Source organism: Rhamphochromis longiceps, linkage group LG4 (genome assembly GCF_057381845.1).
Source record: "Rhamphochromis longiceps isolate RC_006_pf linkage group LG4, R_longiceps_female_GT1.1, whole genome shotgun sequence".
Lineage (NCBI taxonomy): Eukaryota > Metazoa > Chordata > Actinopteri > Cichliformes > Cichlidae > Rhamphochromis > Rhamphochromis longiceps.
Window position 1 is genome coordinate 6,268,011 of NC_140560.1, and position 14,253 is coordinate 6,282,263.

The 14,253-nt window shown below is 46.1% G+C and overlaps 1 protein-coding gene and 1 long non-coding RNA gene across 2 annotated transcripts; one reads left to right on the plus strand and one right to left on the minus strand.

The window, feature by feature from the left end:
• The first annotated feature begins 8,807 nt into the window (after positions 1-8,807).
• Positions 8,808-10,312, plus strand: LOC146670915 (uncharacterized). The gene is made up of 2 exons (XR_014911387.1): positions 8,808-9,210; positions 10,048-10,312. It is a non-coding gene; the product is annotated as an uncharacterized LOC146670915 (long non-coding RNA).
• Positions 10,313-10,355: 43 nt separating this feature from the next.
• On the minus strand, positions 10,356-12,112 carry LOC146670916 (uncharacterized). The gene is made up of 2 exons (XM_085403023.1): positions 11,802-12,112; positions 10,356-10,922 (listed from the first exon to the last, which is right to left on the minus strand). The coding sequence occupies exons 1-2, from the start codon at positions 12,059-12,061 to the stop codon at positions 10,652-10,654; spliced, it is 531 nt and encodes a 176-aa protein (XP_085259149.1). The 5' UTR covers positions 12,062-12,112; the 3' UTR covers positions 10,356-10,651.
• Positions 12,113-14,253: the final 2,141 nt, after the last annotated feature.

Here is a 14,253-nt window from a genome sequence, read left to right on the forward strand (position 1 = left end):
CGTGTCCAGCTCCCTCCACTCGTTTCCCCCGACTCTCCTGGAAACAGACGCTGCAGTAAGTACAGTCCCTACGACCTGCCAACACAAAACTCTTTCACTTCACTAGCTGGGGGACTGACTGCATTTCTCACAAAGAAAGTTGTGGTGCGGCTGCTGTGGAAGTCGACGTACCGGAGCTGCATCGGCTCATTGCGCCACCCTGCATAAATGGTACTGGGTCCTGAGTGTGGTGTTGTTGATGTGCAGCTTGGAACCAGTCCTGGCCGACACTGCCGCCACCCCCACCGGCGTTCCCCGGGAGCATGGGAGTGGAGGTCCGGACCGTTCAAGCGCCCATGCCAGCCCCCAGGGTGCAACCAGCCAAAGTACAGCCTGCCTCCGCGAGACGGAGGTCCCCGTGCAGGGGAGCCTGCTCGACCTGAACCATACCCCTCCAAATCCACCAAATACTGAAAGCCACTACCGTGTAACATCCGTGTAACGGATTAAGCAAGGGTGCCGTCAATAACCCGGGTGGGTGGTGGGGGCCTGAAAGGCGGACACTGGACTGGACAGGCTTCAGCTGGGAGACATGAAAGACATTATGAATCTTCATATTTTGAGGTAAGTTCAATCGAGCAGTCACAGAATTAATCATAGTCACAATGTCTTGATGCATGCTCAATAATCCAGGTAAGTAAAAGTTGATTCTGTTCATAGTTCAATGTTAAACATGCCAATAAAGTGAGGAGAAAGCTTTTTGGACTCAGTATCTAATGGACGTTTGCTGTAGACAACCATACTTTCTGCCCTGGACTGCAGGAGAGGCGATCCTGTGAACAATTTCCACAGGCGCCAGCAGCAACGGAGGTGATGCTGAACCGAGGGAACCTCGTGTTCCCCTTCAGTGATGGACAGGAGCGTTGATTAATACCCCAATGAATCCTGAGACAGCGACAGACCAGTGGCAGAGTTGGTCATTGAATTATGAGCATGTTCCACTCATGATAGGTGAGTGGAAGTGGGACTGCTTTGATGAAGCCACACAGTGGAGAGTGGACTCCAACTTCTGGTTGGCCCTCTCCACCTGCCTGTTGGTGTAAGGATAAAACCCTGAGGATAGACTCACTTGGGCCCCCAGCACGGTGCAAAACTCCTTCCAAACCTGCGACGTGAACTGCGGACCCCGATCGGACACAGTGTCTTGAGGGATGCTGTGTAGGCGGAACACATGATCAGTCAGTAGCTTCGCCATCTCTAATGCAGTGTGCAATTTGGGCAGAGCAATAAAATGTGCAGCTTTAGAAAAACCATCCACCATGGTGAGTATGACGGTGGCTGTCCAGTTATGAAGTTCAGTGCGATGTGTGACCAGGGCCTTCTGGTTATAGGTAGGGGCCTGAGAAACACACAAGGAGGGGAGTTGGACGCTTTATTCCACGCACAGGTAGGGTAAGCAGAGACAAAATCCTAGACATCTTGGCCCAAAGACGGCCACCCAAACAAGCGTTGCATGAATGATATAGCGTGCTTCAACTTAGGAGAATGGGCCCACTGGATAAGCTTGCCATGAACCACAGGGGGCACGTATATCTGGTTTGTAGGACCCATCCCACGGTCAGGTTTCTCCTGCTGAGCGCTTCTAATTAGAGCCTTGATCTCCCATGTGAGTAACCCAGGCTGCAGGCAGGATGGCATCGTCCTTCTCTGACTGAGAGAATTGCCAGGAGAGTGCCTCCGGCTTCACATTATGGGAGCTGGGTCTGTATGTGATGGTCAAATTGAACTAAGTAAAGAACCGAGCCCACCTGACCTAACAGGAGTTGAGGGGCTTAATGGCTTGCAGCTACTCGAGGTTCTTGTGGTCTGTCCAGATGACCAATAGCTGTTCCTTCCAGTCAGTGCCTCCATTTCTCCAGTGCGAGCTTTATGGCCAACAATTGTTGATCCCCTATGTCGTAATTCCGCTCTGCCAGCGAGAGACGCAGAGAAACAACAAAAAAAAAAAAAAAAAAAACACACACACACACACACACACACGAGTGAAGCTTACGCCCGGAACTCTGTGACAACACAACTCCAAAATCTGATGCATCCACTTCCATTATGAATGGTTGAGAGAAGTCTGGCTGAACCAAAATGGGAGCGGAGGCGAACTTCTGCTTGAGTTGGATGAATGCTTGCTGGACCGCTGGGGAACACTGGAATGAGACCTTCAGAGAAGTTAAGCATGTGAAAGGCAGAGCAATGCGACTGGAATCTCAAATGAAATGTCTGTAAAGATTTGCAAAGCCCAGGAACCTTTGCAGCTGCGTACGGGTCTGGGGCTCTGGCCATTGAACCACCTCTTTTATCTTAGCTGGATCTGCCTGAAGCTGGCCTTGCTCCACAATAAACCCCAAAAAGGAGAGCAACTGAACATGGAACTCACTTCTCTTCTTTGACGAACAGTCGATTTTTCAACTGCTGCAGGACCTGGCGGATGTGCTTCTCATGTTCAACCAAGACTTCAGAATCAGAATATTATCAAGGTACGCAAAACCACAGAGGTTAATGAAATCTTTCAAAACGTCATTAACCAAGGCCTGAAAAACTGTGGGAGCATGGGTGAGGCTGAAAGGCATGACCAAGTAGAATCCAGCTCACCATTAACTTTTTATAATTATTTGAACATTAGGTACTCAAAATGTTATTGAGCCATCTTTCACTCATCTCCCTGATACTGACTGAAAGTCAATGGTAGGCATTCCTGAGCTTAGTGGCCCCTTGAAGCAGTTCAAAATTGGAAGACAGCAATGGCAGGGGACACTTATTTTTAAGTATCTTTGTGGTCTTGTTCAACCCCCCGAAAGGCAATGCACAGACGGAGGGTCTTGTCCTTCTTCTCCACAAAGAAAATCCCCACCCCAAGTGGGGATTTGGATGGATGGATTATTCCGCTAAGGAGTCATTAATGTAACATTCCTAGGCCTCTTTCCAGCTTGGAGAGACTGTACAGGCAATTGGTGGGAAGTGGAGCACCAGAGAGCTGATCTGTTCCAGTCGCAAGGATGATGTGGAGGAAGGGAGAGCACCAAGTCCTTGTTGAAGACCTTAGCGAGGTCATGATAGAGCGCTGGAACAGAGTACAAATCAAGTAACTTGACCGTTTTGGATAGAGACACTATGGCAGAGTGCAAACAGTTCTTATGACACTAAAGGCTCCAACCAACAATTTTGGACCAAGCTGGGGGGGTTGTGTTTAACCAAGGGCAACCGAGAATAACAGGAGTTTCAGGAGCATCAGAAAGAAAGCTAATCTTCTCTACATGGTTTTCTGATAGGGAGAGCTGAATGGCCTGAGTGCAATGGGTAATTTAAGCAAGCCTGGTACAGTTTAAGGCAGAAACCTGTAGGAGTTCGGTGAGTGGTGTCAACGGGAGGTTTAATTCCTTAGCGAGTGTCTGATCAATGAAATTTTACTCTGTGCCTGAGTCAATTAGAGCATGACTGAGCACTCATACTCTTAGTGTATGAGTTTTGCTAAACACTGAAGACCAAGTAGGGAGGCATCTTTGAATGTGTCTGCCAATTCAATTTTATTTATATAGCGCCAAATCACAACAACAGTCGCCTCAAGGCGCTTTATATTGTACAGTAGATCCAACAATAGATACAGAAAAACCCAAATATCATATGACCCCCTAATGAGCAAGCACTTTGGCGACAGTGGGAAGGAAAAACTCCCTTTTAACAGGAAGAAACCTCCAGCAGAACCAGGCTCAAGGAGGGGTGGGGCCATCTGCTGCAACCGGTTGGGGTAAAAGGAGGAAGACAGGATAAAGACATGCTGTGGAAGAGAGACAGAGATTAATAACAGGTATGATTCAATGCACTCACATAGTGAGTGAGAAAGGTGATTGAAAAGGAAAAACTCAATGCATCATGGGAATTCCACAGCAGCCTACATCTATTGCAGCATAACTAAGGGAGGATTCCGGGTCACCTGGTCCAGCCCTAACTATATGCTTTAGCAAAAAGGAAAGTTTTAAGCCTAATCTTAAAAGGGTGGGCCATTTATATGGATACACCGTAATAAAACGGGAATGGTTGGTGATATTAAAGTCCTGTTTGTGGCACATTAGTATATATGAGGGGGCAAACTCCTCAAGATGGGTGGTGGCCATTTAGAAGTCGGCCATCTTTGAAAAAAAAAAAAAAAAAAAAACACAACAACACACACACAAACCAAAAGTTGTATCCATAGGAAGAGGGCCATGTGACACATCAAACTTATTGGTAATGTCACAAGAAAAACAATGGTGTGCTTGGTTTCAACGCAACTTTACTCTTTCATGAGTTATTTACAAGTTTCTTTGTTCACAGCCATTGACATGTCAAAGAGGTTAACACGTGACGAGTGGATAGAAAATGTGTTGATATCTGGTGAACGCAGTAACCGGGTCATTGCAGCAGATTTCAATGCAAGACATCCTACGAGACCACCCATCTCCCATGCTACAGTTAGCAAACTGCTTGCTAAGTTTTGTGAAACTGGTTTAGTGTTGGATTTGCCAAAATGTGGACGCAAGAAAACTGTCACTAATGAAGAAACATCAGTGGCTGTCCTAGCTTCATTCAGCAAGAACCCACAGCGTAGCACTCGCCGCATGTCACTGGAGGGTGGCATTAGTCGAACATCCCTTCGGTGGCTATTAGCTACTCACAAATGGCACCCTTACAAACAGCAGCCACTGCAGCATCTCAACAAGGATGACCCAGATCGGCACAGAATTTGCAGAATGGGCAAAACAAAAATTGGAAACAGGACCCTCAGTTAACGCAGAAGATTTTCAGTGATGAGGCAAACTTTTGTGACTGGTGAAGTTAACAAAACCACCGCTATTGGTCTGACACTAACCCACATTGGATGGATCCCTCCAAGACTGTTGGAACAACAAAAGTGATGGTTTTGGTGTGGTATATGGGGTACAACGATAGTGGGTCCATTCTTCAATGGAAACCTCAAGGCCACTGGATATTTGAAATTGCTACATGATGATGTGTTTCCCTCTTTATCCACTGAAGCTGGCACGTTCCCTGAGTTTTTCCAGCAAGATGGTGCACCACCACATTATGGGTGCCAGGTCCGAGCATTCCTAGATGAACAGTTTCCTGGAAAGTGGATTGGTCGTCGTGGGCCAGTTGAATGGCCCACAAGGTCTCCCAATCTGACCCCCTTAGACTTTTATCTTTGGGGTCATCTGAAGGCAATTGTCTATGGTGTGAAGATACGAGATGTGCAGCACCTGAAACTACAGATACCGGATGCCTGTGCTGGCATTTCTCCTGCGGTGTTGCTATCAGTGTGTGAAGAGTGGGACAAGAGGGTTGCATTGACAATCCAACACAATGGGCAGCACATTGAACACATTTTATAAGTGGTCAGAAACTTGTAAATAACTCATGAAAGAATAAAGTTACGTTGAAACCAAGCACACCATTGTTTTTCTTGTGACATTACCAATACGTTTGATGTGTCACATGGCCCTCTTCCTATTGAAAAAACAAAAGTTGTATCCAAGATGGCCGACTTCTAAATGGCCACCACCCATCTTGAGGAGTTTGCCCCCTCATATATACTAATGTGCCACAAACAGGACTTTAATATCACCAACCATTCCCATGTTATTACGGTGTATCCATATAAATGGCCCACCCTGTAAAGATAGTGTCTGTCTCCTGAATCCAAACTGGAAGCTGGTTCCACAGAAGAGGGGCCTGAAAACTGAAGGCTCTGCCTCCCATTCTACTTTTAAATACTCTAGGAACAACAAGTAAGCCTGCAGTGTGAGAGTGAAGTGCTCTAATAGGGTGATATGGTACTACAAGGTCATTAAGATAAGATGGGGCCTGATTATTTAAGACCTTGTATGTGAGAAGCAGGATTTTGAATTCAATTCTGGATTTAACAGGAAGCCAATGAAGGGAAGCCAATACAGGAGAAATCTGCTCTCTCTTTCTAGTCCCTGTCAGGACTCTTGCTGCAGCATTTTGGATTAACTGAAGGCTTTAGGACTTCCTGATAATAATGAATTACAGTAGTCCAGCCTGGAAGTAATAAACGCATGAACTAGTTTTTCAGCATCACTCTGAGACAGGATATTTCTAACGTTAGAGATGTTGCGCAAATGGAAGAACGCAGTCTTACATATTTGTTTAATATTTGCGTTGAAGGACATATCCTGGTCAAAAATGACTCCAAGGTTCCTCACAGCGTTACTGGAGGCCAAGGTAATGCCATCCAGAGTAAGAATCTGGTTAGATACCATATTTCTAAGCTTTTCAGGGCCGAGTACAATAACCTCAGTTTTATCTGAATTAAGAAGCAGAAAGTTAGCGGCCATCCAGGTCTTTATGTCTTTAAGACATTCCTACAGTTTAACTAATTGGTGTGTGTTATCTGGCTTCATGGACAGATAGAGTTGGGTGTCATCAGCATAGCAGTGAAAATGTATTCGATGTCTTCTAATGATACTGCCTAAGGGAAGCATGTATATTGTAAACAGAATTGGTCCTATAACTGAACCCTGTGGAACTCCATAATTAACCTTAGTGTGTGAAGAGGACTTTCCATTTACATGCACAAATTGGAGTCTACTAGATAGATATGATACAAACCACTGAAGCGCAGTACCTGTAATACCTACAACATGCTCTAACCGCGCTAATAGAATATTATGGTCAACAGTATTGAACGCAGCCAGCATCCCTACTTGTACTGACGTGCCTGCTCTTTCAGATGAGCAGAGCATGTGTCTGCATAATCTCCCCTAATGTCCCTTTTCCAAGGGAAAAAGAAAAAATTAAAAAACCCACACACACTGCCATCTCCTCCAGTCCAAGGGTGAAAGTTGGGCCCGGCCGAGCTGCATTGGTTGCTCCTCCTCCACAGCAGCCCCCCTCGTCTCTGGGCTCTGGTCCCCAGAAACGCACCCCGCATGGGGTCGTCGGAAACAGAAAGCTTGCTCACCATATTCCTGCATGTGGTCATCCTAACACACATGGAAATGAATGCATCCAATGATTTAGGCAATTCTCTGGGGGATAATTCCCATTTCAGATCCTCATTGAGGCTTTTGAGGAAAGTCCATTCTCTCCCAACCCCATGTCCTCTGCCAATATCCAAAAGTCAATTGAGAAATCAGCCATGCTTCTCTTACCTTGCCAAAGGTTGAACATTTTGTGTTCAGCTGCATCCGGGCTCAAGCCTTTGCCAAACAACAGAATTTGGCAAGAAAGTCATTATAGGATAAATCAGGGCGAGCCTTTAGTACTGCCTGAGCCCACTTCAGTGCGTGACGCGTCAACAGCTCCACCATAAAATACATTTTTGAGCTGTCTGAGGTATAGGCTTGGTTCGGCTGGCGAAACACAAGCGGACATTGAGTAAAAACTCCCACTGTTTTGTCCAACTCACCCAAGAACTTCTCTGGGATCGGTAGTGGATGTTCTCATGGCTAGGAGGGCAGCAGGTCTCTCAAGTAGGCCAAAGCAGGACCCAAATGCAAGACTGCCTGTGTAGAATACAGTCCATTTATTCACAGTGCAACAATAACAAATGGTGCTTCCGTGCCATGACTTCTACCTGTGATCCGTGAGTATTTCCGCTCCCTTTCAGTGTCTATGTAGAAGTGTGTCCAGCTCTCTCCACTCGTTTCACCCAACTCTACTGGAAACAACAGATGCTGCAGTGAGTAAACTTTATATGACCGGCCATCACGAAGCACTTTTACTTCAGTAGCGGGGGAACTGACTGCAAAGATCCAGCGTCAACTGAAGCTCAGCTACTCTGTTAAGTAGCTCCCTTGATGAGGCTGATCAGCAACAGGTGAGTGTGATTACTCCTCAGGTGTGGCTGGCTCCACGGCGGGAAAAAGTCTCCAAGCCTGGTGCCGCAGGAAAACATTGATACCACCACACACACACACCAACATGTAAAGGAGGAAACGAGGGACCGGGAGTGAACAACAACATAGACATGGCAGGTCGACCAGCGGACTGCAGACCATGCAATGAACTGACGACCATGAGCTTTAGAATAGAATAGAATAGAATAGAATTCAACTTTATTGTCATTGCACATGCACAGGTACAGGGCAACGAAATGCAGTTTGCATCCATCCAGAAGTGCTTTAGTGATATAGATATATTACAATATATATTAGCAATAATATAGATATGTGAGTATATTACAGAAATGGGTCTATTATGGTATGTTATAATGTACACGGTATGAAGTATGTTGTGAATATTCTATAACTATAAGTATGTACAGGCTGTAGTGAGTACAAGCTATGTACAGGATATGAACAGGATATAAATATGAAAAACTATACAGAATATGAAATAAATAACTTTACAGAATCTGGGATATACAGCTATACAGAAATGGGAACTATGCAAGTTGTAAACAGTTGTAGGATTAAAGATTATCGAATGTACAGAATGATTATTTACACAGAGCTATACAGTAGTGCAGTTAAGATAAGTGAGGGTGTAGATAGTTTCTACAGAGGCTATATAAAGTGCTAGTGGTTGTGAGTGGTGGTTCAGTCCATGTTATTATTGTGTTTGAGGGTACAGTTGTCCATTGTGGGTGTGTGTATGTTCAGTCCATGAGTTTAACGTGGGTCAGATGTCAGGAGGCAGAGTTCAGGAGTCTGACAGCTGTGGGGAAGAAGCTGTTCCGGTACCTGGTGTGTTCACACCGAACGCGATGGACGCGAATAGAGCGTCAGGTTTACATGTAAAGTCAATGGAAAGGCGCGATGACTGCGGGTCCGCGAAAATTCGGAAGCAGATTTGCGTCGCGAAAACGCCAAAACGCGTGAAACGCGCGTCAGTGTAGCGCGTCTGGCGCGTTTGACGCGCGAATAAAACCACGCGCGTGAGTTTTTGTGTTGCACTTTGTGCATACGCGCGTTTCGCGTCTACCGCTCGAGTTGGAAAAATCTGAACTCCAGCGTCAAATCGCGCCGCGACAACCAATCAGGAGCCTGGTGACGTGGCTGTTACCTAGGTCAAAGGGGCAGATCCAGCCAAAGCCTTTCATACTTCAATGGAGGGGAAGGCTAATCAATGCGGTAGCAAACAACTGGGAGCTGTACAACACCAGCTGCTTTCAGTACCGAGACAGGAATAAAAAGGACCGAGCTTGGAGGAAGATATGTGAAGAGATCGGGCAACCTGGTAAGTTCATTCATTTCTCTTTTGAAAGTTTTCACTGACCCGGGGAAGCCGCACAAAAGCTAGCAAGCCACCGCTATTTTCCCACTGACGTACAAATACCGTTCTGCTTTTATGCATGTTGTCATTTAGGAATATATTTTATTGTTTATTAATAAACAGCACACAGTGGTCCCGCTGTTCATCCGTCACTGCTTTGCTTTTTCGCTGATTTTTTATTGCACAGTACAGCATTGCATTCTGCAGCCTGATTGACAAATCTCCTGCGCTTGCCAAATTTATCACGTTTGGTTTTGATAACCATCGCGTCCAATAGAAAAAACAGCACAAAAACACCCATAACTATGAGCCTCATTCGGAAATAGACACCTGCACCGTGAGGGAAAAAGGCGCACGAAAGTGGCGGGCAGATGAAGACAAACCGCGGCATAATAATACTTTTACGTTTTGCAATCTACAAAGGTTTGCACTTTGAGAATCAATTGTGAGAACTGTGACCAGGGGCTAGTTATTCTGAGAACCCCTGCAATAAATGAGGGACCACTGTCTACTCTACGATTATTATATCCAACCTGTTAACATTTAATACTGTATTGATAGAACCAACTGATTCTGCAGCAGAGCATCCCCAGTCCCTGAGCTCCTGCTGCTGCACCCACAGATATGTACAGCAAGCACTGATACCTTTTTAGTCGGTGGGATTCCCTTGTGATCACCTTTACTAAATATCTACAACCAATCTGATTATATCCTGTTATTGTTTTTTTGTTTTTTTTCAATGTTGAAATTAAAATCTAGTAGCAGCCTTCTCATTTCTTTGTGTTTTGTGCTGTTTTACAGGCCCACAGAGGAGGACGGCTCCGAGGCAGATGAGGGACGGGTCCCAGGACGGTCCATCGGCGGTGGAGCTGGCCACCCTGGAGTCCCTGAAGAGGCCACACCAGTCTCCAATGGAGCATTTCCTCCTCAGCCTTGTTCCTGCTCTGGAGAGCAGCTGGTCCTTTTTATTCCTGTCTCTCTGTAAATTCTTATATTTTATATATTTATGTTTAATGTTTTTCTGTTTGAGACTTTTAATATTATTTCAAATAAATGTTTATAATGACTAATGTCTCAGTTCTACTACACAGCAAATGTTGGCACACAACTTGACACATGTAGAATTTATTTCATATTATACTAATGACAAAATATACTGATACAGTGGGATGCAGAAGTTTGGGCAACCTTGTTAATAGACATTATTTTCCTGTATAAATCGTTGGTTGTTACAATAAAAAATGTCAGTTAAATATCATACAGGAGACACACACAGTGATATTTGAGAAGTGAAAAGAAGTTTACTGGATTTACAGAAAGTGTGCAATAATTGTTTAAACAAAATCAAGCAGGTGCATCAATTTGGGCACCACAAAAAAGAAATGAAATGAATATTTAGTGTATATCAATGTGTGTGTCTCCTATATGATATATGGGGTGCCTTTGTCTGGATGTGCTTCCCATCCAGAGCTGCACAGCACAGAGGAAAGTTCCAGCGCTCCTGGAATCCCTCTGTGATGGACCGCCAGTCTCCAGGTGAAGGCACAGCCATGAAGTCGTCCACTAGACAGTCCCAGATGGACGTCGCTGCCTGGGGGGTGATCTGGCTCACCGTGGACACACCGACTCTGAAACTGAACGCGATGGTCCTGAAGGAGTCCCCGGTGACAAGGAACCTGGACAAAATTGTTCAAAATCAGTATTATGTGTACTGCAGTTACAAAATACATTATTCAAATTCCAAAATACTTTTGTGATGTCAGATATAAATCACAAAACTTAAATCTTACATAAAACATTTTGTAATTATAAGGATAATTACAAAATGTATATTAGATAATATCTAAAACAGTTGTGTTTTGTTTTAACTTTAACATATCATAATTTGATTGGTAGCAACTTTCACAACTACAGTGAGCCAATCACTCATAATTCCTAAACATGTCAATCAGGTAGGAATGAAGTGAGACATTAATAGAAATAAAGAGTTGTGTGTTGACATGTAGCCCTTTCCTTGCTTAAATCATTAATATTTTTGAAAAATTAATCTGTGATAAGACAGCTTATCAAGATAGAACCATGTAACTAGAGATGAACCAAACTGTTCACAGTTTTATCTAACTCTGTTTTAATAAAGGCTGTGACCCCTGCTATAGAGTCTGACAGCTGCAGGGATTATATACAAATATTCAACTATCCCAGAATCAAACCAGGTCTAAATAAAAAGGAGTGAGTATCACTACAAGGTTAACTCAGTGGTCCTAATGCTACAGTTTGATATCAGCAAACACCGAGCGCATGTGACACCACAGCCATGCTATCATGCAAACACTGATAACAGCATAAATCGAATTAAATCGGGACTTGATGAGACCTTCTGAGTATCACTAGAAATATTATAAAGAGTCGTCTCTGTACCACAGTTTGCTTTCAGTAAACACCGACAGCATTCACTGTTAGCATAGCACATCCATGTTAGCAGTGTATAACTGGATGGATTAGCATATTAGCACAGATATCAATAAAGGACTACCGTATTAAATAGTTTTACTAACCTCAGGCAGACGGACAGGCGCTCTGCAGGTGGGATTGAGCGTCTGTAGTTGGTGTCTAGGCGGGCGATGCTGGGACCGACGAGGGAAAGCAGGTCCTCAAACTGGCCGACGGTGATAGCGCTGGAATCGGCCGTCATCCAGGCGCAGCTCCTGGAGCAAGTGGTGAAACTCACCAAACTGCTCATGCCTCTGGAGGACCTGATGGACCCAGGTACGGCGAGGACGTCTTTTACGCTGCTGCTCTGCTCTCCACAGTACATAGAGAAGGGAGACTCTCTCTTCAAGCCCTAGCTCGATAGCTGCCATCTTGCAAAGATACCGGTCTGGCACAACTCCCTCCCACATTCCTCCCACATTTCCGGTTCACGCGCGTCAAAATTTTGACGCGCGATGGATTTTTCTTGGACACGCGTTGAGACGCGAATGTACACGCTTCAAATTAGGGGCGTTTTATTCGCGTCCATCGCGTTCGGTGTGAACACACCGTTAGTCCGGAGGCTCCTGTGGCGCCTCCCAGAGGGCAGGAGGGTGAAGAGTCCATGTGATGGGTGACTGGGGTCTTTGATGATTTTCCCAGCCCTTTTCAGACACCGCTTCCTGTAGATGTCTTTTATGGCAGGAAGTGGTGCTCCGGCGATGCGCTGGGCAGTTTTCACGACCCTCTGCAACGCCTTCCGGTCCGAGGCAGAGCAGTTCCCGTACCAGACTGTTATACAGTTGGTCAGGATGCTCTCGATGGTGCAGCGATAGAAGTTCACCAGGATGTCTGAGGACAGGTGGTTCTTCCTCAGAGACCTCAAGAAGAAGAGGCGCTGGTGAGCCTTCTTGACCAGCTTGGAGCAGTTGGTCGTCCAGGTGAGATCCTCGGAGATGTAGACTCCCAGGAACTTGAAGCTGCTCACACGCTCCACAGCCGTCCCCTTAATGTGGATGGGTGGATGTGGGTCAGCATTCCTCCTGTAGTCCACGATGAGCTCCTTGGTCTTCTCGGTGTTAAGCAGCAGGTTGTTTCTGTCGCACCACTCAGCCAGACGATCCACCTCCTCCCTGTAGGCGGCCTCATCGTTGTCACTGATGAGGCCAATCACCGTGGTGTCATCTGCAAACTTAATGATGGTGTTGGAACCATCAGCAGGTCTGCAGTCGTGGGTGAAGAGGGAGTAGAGGAAAGGGCTCATCACACAGCCTTGTGGTACACCGGTGTTCATTGTGATGGTAGATGAGCAGCGGTTATCCAGCCGGACATGTTGGGGGCGGTTGGTCAGGAAGTCCAGTAACCATTTGCAGATGAGGGAACTGATACCCAGGTCTGTCAGTTTCCTGATGAGTTGTGAGGGGTGGATTGTATTGAATGCTGAACTGAAGTCTATAAACAGCATTCTGGCGTAGGTGTTGTTGTTGTCCAGGTGTGAGAGGACAGAGTGCATTGCGATGGAGACTGCATCCTCTGTGCTCCTGTTCCGGCGGTATGCGAATTGGTGGGGGTCCAGGGTGGGGGGGAGACAGGATTTGAAGTGTGCTAGGACCAGTCGCTCTAAGCACTTAGTGATGATGGGGGTGAGTGCTACTGGGCGGTAATCATTGAGGTAAGATGGGTTGGAGTTTTTGGGTATCGGGACGATGGAGGTGGATTTGAAGCAGGCCGGTACCACAGCGTGGGCCAAGGACAGATTGAATATGTCTGTGAGCACTCCTGCAAGCTCCCCAGAACACGCTCTGAGAACACGCCCGGGGATGCCATCAGGGCCTGCAGCCTTGTGGACATTGATCTTGCTCAGCACCGCCCCTACATCGGTGGGGGAGAGAGTCATAGGTTGGTGGTCTGGCGTCATGTCTGCTTTGGTTGTGGTTGTGGGGTTCCCTCGCTCAAAACGAGCATAAAAGTTGTTGAGCTCGTTGAGGAAGGAGACATCAGAGGATGCGGGGGAGGGTTTGGTGGTCCTGTAGTCTGTAATGGTCTGGAGTCCTTGCCACATGCGTCGGGGGTTGGAGTTGGAGAAGTGTTCTTCTACCTTCTTTTTGTAATGGTGTTTGGCTTTTTTGATGCCCTTCTTTAGATTAGCCCTGGCTGTACTGTAGGCGTGTGCATCTCCTGACCTAAAGGCGGTGTTGCGGGCCTTCAGGAGGAGACGAACATCCCGGTTCATCCAAGGCTTCTGGTTGGGGTACATGGTGATCCGTTTCTGGGTGATGACACTGTCTGTGGTTTTGGAGATGTAATCCAGTACAGATGAGGCGTACTGGTCCAGGTCTGTGTGGGTGAACATATTCCAGTCTGTGTTTTTAAATCTGTCCTGGAGCACTGCGTCTGTCCCCTCTGGCCACACTTTAATTGTCCTCACAGCAGGTTTCACACGTTGGATGAGTGGTGAATACCGAGGTGTGAGGAACAGGGAGAGATGGTCCGATTGTCCAATGTGGGGGAGGGGTGTGGCTTTGTAGGCTCCAGCCA